The sequence below is a fragment of the Morone saxatilis genome, unplaced genomic scaffold, assembly GCF_004916995.1.
Source record: "Morone saxatilis isolate NCDOM2014 unplaced genomic scaffold, NCSU_SB_2.0 Contig18, whole genome shotgun sequence".
NCBI classification, from domain to species: domain Eukaryota; kingdom Metazoa; phylum Chordata; class Actinopteri; family Moronidae; genus Morone; species Morone saxatilis.
This window is the reverse complement of record NW_023339740.1, coordinates 27,932,722-27,937,965: the sequence shown is the minus strand read 5'-3', so window position 1 is coordinate 27,937,965 and position 5,244 is coordinate 27,932,722. Positions and strand designations below refer to the sequence as shown.

The 5,244-nt window shown below is 42.8% G+C and overlaps 1 protein-coding gene across 1 annotated transcript in view; it reads left to right on the top strand.

Annotated features, from left to right (window-relative positions):
* The window catches only part of LOC118328758 (dedicator of cytokinesis protein 3-like), a gene marked incomplete in the record, with an annotated part of 127,180 nt that overhangs the window by 87,947 nt on the left and 33,989 nt on the right, over positions 1 to 5,244 (top strand). The window contains 2 exon segments of the mRNA XM_035662658.1: positions 523 to 654; positions 798 to 1,039. Coding sequence (XP_035518551.1) covers positions 523 to 654; positions 798 to 1,039 — 374 coding nt within the window.

The window sequence follows — 5,244 nt, the reverse complement described above, 5'->3', positions numbered from 1 at the left end:
TATAAACTCTAGAGCTATGTTCTAGAGCAGAGGGAAACAGCTAGCATGTTTCTGTCCAAAGTAAGCGAATAAAATAAAGTCAAATCATTCTGTGATGATTTCTTACCGTGCTGATGGCGGCGTTGGCGGCAGGTTGTGGTGATGCGTTGAGGGGGCGGTCCCTGGCGACCACGAGCTCCACGGTCTCTCCGGGCTGCTGCAGGAGGGCGAGGGCCTGCTGCTGGCTGATCCCCGGCTCCAGAGGGCTGCCGTTTATCACCAGGATCTGGTCCCGCTCCTGGAGACGCCCGTCCCTGCAGCCGCCACAACACCAGTCAGGACTTTCATACAGACCAACGTCTTTCAACAAAATGCATCAGCAGCTTTAACTTTTAGTAGACAAACCAGTCAGCTACCTAAAGAAAGTAACACAATATTCAGTGTACTGCAGTCAGACATGTTTTAGCCCAATGTACCCTCACAGTCTTACCAGGACGGAAAGAAAACTAAATGTTTAAAGTCTGTAAGATTTCTAATAAACAGAGTTTTGAGTGAGGCGGGACAGGAACCTGTGTGCGACGCCTCCAGGCTGGATGTGTTTGACGAAGACGCCCTGGAAGCTGTTTCCTGCTGGATTCAGACCGACCACGCTGAAGCCCAGACCTCCAGAGAGAGGCCGGGTCAGAGTGACCAGCTCTGTGTCACGCCCCCTGCCCACGCCCAACACACACACACACACACACACACACAGGTCAGGAGTTGTGTTTATATGCATGCTGGTGCAGGTGTGTGTCTCTGTGTGGCTCCACCCACCTCAGCGGCGCCGAAGATCCATTTTTGCAGGAGGTCAGACGAGGGCGGAGTCTGATGAATGGGCGGAGAAGAGCCATTGGTCAGGATGGAGGAGGAGGCGGACAGGGTGGGCGGGGCCGAGCTGCTGGCGGGATTAACGGCGCTCATGATCAGCTGACCCTTTTTGGAGAAACTGAACTCGCTGCAGGCATCAGGAGGCATACTGCTCAGCTGCAGGAGGAGGAGGAGGAGAGGTCTTGTCAGACAGGTGATACATGTTTTGTAGGTGTGGTTTGGAGCCTACAGAGTTATAAAAACTACTGAGACACATTTTCTAAAACTATAAATGAGCTCATCAAAGTCCACAGCTGAGATCATCAATACTTATTTGGCAGCGATCAATATGTCTGTTACACAGTGGTTGAGTATTCACTCTTCTTTAGATGTTACATTTGGTCACTTTGGCTTCTGATGTAAAAAAGGTCTATCTCTGTAGGGATCCTTTCATAATGCTGTCAGACACTGACAATAACAACCTGAGTCTGTCAGTGGCAGAAACAAACACTTTTAGAGGACAGAGATTGACAGTTCATTTGTCACTAAGCATTAGCTAACTCTGAGATGCTGGTACTCTAATACCACATCTAGTGGCAATGTTGTACATATAACCTTTAAAATAATATACAGAGAGGGTTATTTCTGTGCTGTTTCTATGTACTATGTACCCATCATTCTAAAACACATGCATTTGATGCTGTTTGTTTGTTTTCTAGCACATAGATCATTGAACTGCACACTCGCACACTGACACTAACTTTCCACTAACTTGTCAGTCATGCTCAAGATAAACTCACACACAGACACACACACACACACACACACGCTCTGTCCATCCTACCGTAGTTGGTGCTGGGAGCTGTGTATTTGGTGCTGGACTTCCGGATGATGTTCTCGTGGATCTGGTACCATTCGTTCTCATTGTTACACCTGGAGAACAACAACAAACCTCAGGTCTTATGAAGCAGAAAAATATTTTGTGACTAACCCTAACACATTGACAATAGAAATAAAAAATCATAGACAGGGTTAATTAAGATCGTAACTTAAATGTTCTGAATACTGCATAAGAAATAGTAGACCTACTACTTGTTATTAAAATAACATAACACAAAAGTATTAAAAGGTTGATTCATGCTTCATGTAGAGAAGATTGTAACAAAGTGTGTACAGTTAATATTATATAATTGCAGCTAAAACAGCATATGAGCCCTACTGTAGTCAAACAGAAGGGCTCGCTGGACTTTGAAGCAGCACAGAAGATGGCGCCAGTAGGAGCAGAGCTACTGGCTGATTGCAGTTATTATTGTTTTGTTTCTGGCTGAATCGTCGTGTGGTGTCAGTAACATTTTATCGTTTTCAGTCATATCGACATCACAAGAAGCTTGAGAAGCAGCCTGCCCGAGGTAGACTGAGAGGATGTGTAACCACCCATGAAGCATGAAGCATCCTCAGGAGTTCAACTAAGGTTGCTGCGAGGCACCAAACACACACACACACACACACACACACACGCACACACACACACACAGTCACAGTTACATCATGTTGTGACTGTGAGAACTGTGGGGCTCCTGCAGGCAAGTCTTCAGAAGTTTCAGCCGAGGGGGATTCCCTAATGTCTGCCATCGACTGTGTGTGTGTGTGTGTGTGTGTGTCTGTCTGTGTGTGTGTGTGGGAGTGTGTGTGTATGTGTGACAAGAATGTGCTGATGGCATTATAAGACTGCAGAGACGACTCTGTGACAAAATAGAGAAGTGGCTGTCTGTAGCTTATGGGAACTCTCTCTCTCTCTCCTTCCTCTCCTTTACATAATGAAAGAGAAAATAAGAGGGTGAAGTGTTACATGAGGTAAAGAGTAAAGAGACAAAGGGAAGAGAGAGAGGAAAAGGTCAGAAGAATGAGAGTAAAGATATGATGAAAAGATTGTGTATGCCACCCTCTTTATTGTCTCTTATCTTTAACCTTCTGCCCATTTTCTCTCTCTGACCTTTCTCTCACGTTCATTTTGAACAAGTCTCACTCCAAACTACTTTTCTGCTCTGCCCCAAAAGGTTCAGTTATAAGATCTTCTTTTAATAAAAAAATTTTCTCATGGAGCCCTGTGTGTGTGTGTTTATGAGGTCAGGTTAAAAGGTACAGTTGTGAAGCTCCAAACTAGAAGTGTGACCCTCACATTTGGGATGTCACCCTGTGATCTATAAATGAATGGAGCTGTGATTTTATGAACCCATTTCGGTGCGAGTTCTTGCTCCCAGAGCTACGTTTAACGTCTGGTTCAGCTGCTGGTAGTGCTACAGTATCAGATTCATTTTTATGCGGTGACTCAGTCCATCTTTCAGCTTTGTATAAAATCTGTTTCAGAGAGTTTCAGAAGTCAGAAGGTAGCTTGGTTATAAGTAAACTTTCAGCAGCATTTCAGTTACTACATGGAGGACTGGCAGTAGATATACTACAGGGACATAAGGTAAAAAAAGACAGTGTAATATCTTATCTTATGTTATAAAAATAGCATTTATGGGATGAATTTTTATTTCTTGTGAATATTGATCACGATATTATTTTTCTTTTGGGAACTTTTAATAAATTAAAAGATCTATCTGTATTATGTATTTTAAAATACATACATTTAACATTCATACACATTTAATAGGCTTAATAGGACCCCTAGTGATGGTCGGGACCCTCAGGTTGGCAACCAGGGTTGTAAGGTACTTTGAGTATATTTATTGTACTGTATGTGTTTGTGTGTGCAGCCACTTACGTGTAGACTTTCAGGACAAAGTCTTTCTCCTCTTTGAGTTCTGAGATGGTCTGCAGCACGTCACTCATGGCGAGGACGGCACAGCCGTACGGTCGGCGGTACTGAACGTGCGGAGGGCCTTTCTTACTGTCATTCAACAGCATGCGACCTGAAACAGGAAGTGTGTGTGTGTTATATAGTGAGAAATATTGGACATAAGCTAGGACCCTTTCAGTTCATTCAGCAGCACACAAATGACTTGGAAGTAAACGATTACAAATAAGGAGAACAGATTTAAAAAGCTGAAACTATAAACTGTGTATGTATATCTTTTTTACATGAATGAATGAATGGTGGTTACTGTGAGGTTTCCTTACTTTTTAAATTATTAATCACAGTCTAGTGTAGAAGAAGTCAAAAATGACCGGTGGACTTCTCTGACAGTCTCAACCAAAACTCTTTTATTTCAGGATTGTATGACATTGTGTAGGTGTTGCCTCCTGTATGTCACACTGCATATCTTAATCACTCCAGTCTTACCTGTTCTGATGACCTGGGAGATGATGTAGAGATCTCTCTTCATGTCTTTGTTGCTTAGGTCCTGCAGAGCCCAAAAGACAGACAGAAATGAACTGAAAATGTAAGTTCAAACACGGCGCTAATAATTTCCTGCTCTATGATATTAATCATACTCCAGAGAGAAGAGAAGGAGAAGCAGCAAACATCAAGATTAATGTTCAAACCTACAATGTATAAATGCACGACTGGAAATTCCTCTGGATTTCCCATCTCTATCTTTTGCCTACTTTTTTCAAATTGATATTATTTCTTGGGGGATTTCATGTTTTTTTTAGCAGACACGGTTCACTGTTGACATCTTAACCCCTAAACCACATGGGTTTCCCAACAGACTTATAGTGCCTTGTATGTTGTTGTCTCTTTACGTTGTTTCCTGTATTGTTATCTGTCTGCGTAACCAGTGAATCAACCTTACTCAAACCTGGTGTGTGTCATGCATTAAATGTGCTGTATTAATCAAACATTATTATCTTAAATGGGGTTTCCATTTCCTGAGGCACTCATACTAATGCTTGAGGAAACCTGAGGAGCTTTTATCTAAAGAGCCTCCCATTAAAAGCAGTGAAAATATGTTTGTCGTGGCTGAACCCTCCTGATTGTGACTGAAGCTGTTTCCTCTCCACGCTGATTCTACATCAGAGCAATAGGGGGCAATGCATCCTTACTTTTATTCTATTCTTCCTCCCAGTTCTACAAATGTACTCTCCTTAAACTACCTGCAATTTTAAGCATGTTTTATATTTGTATGTTTGTATGTATGTGTGTGTGTGTTACCGTAAAGAGGGCACACAGCCTGTCCACCTTCTCTGGATTCTTTGGTCCTCCGTTCTTGTTCAGTCTCACCATAAACTTCTCACTGAAATACACAAATAGAATAACGGCTGCCTTTAACTTTAGAACAAAGGTTTGATATCTGTGAACGACACCTCAGATTCCCTGAACCGACCCGATCTGAGAGGAATGTACAGAGAAACAAGTGGAGGGTGCAGGCGTGTCTCACTCCAGTCGACAGGACACACGGGTCTAAGTCCAAGATTCAGTTTCTATGTCCCAAATCTTCTAGTTATCATGAGAATGTGAGAACATCACAGTTT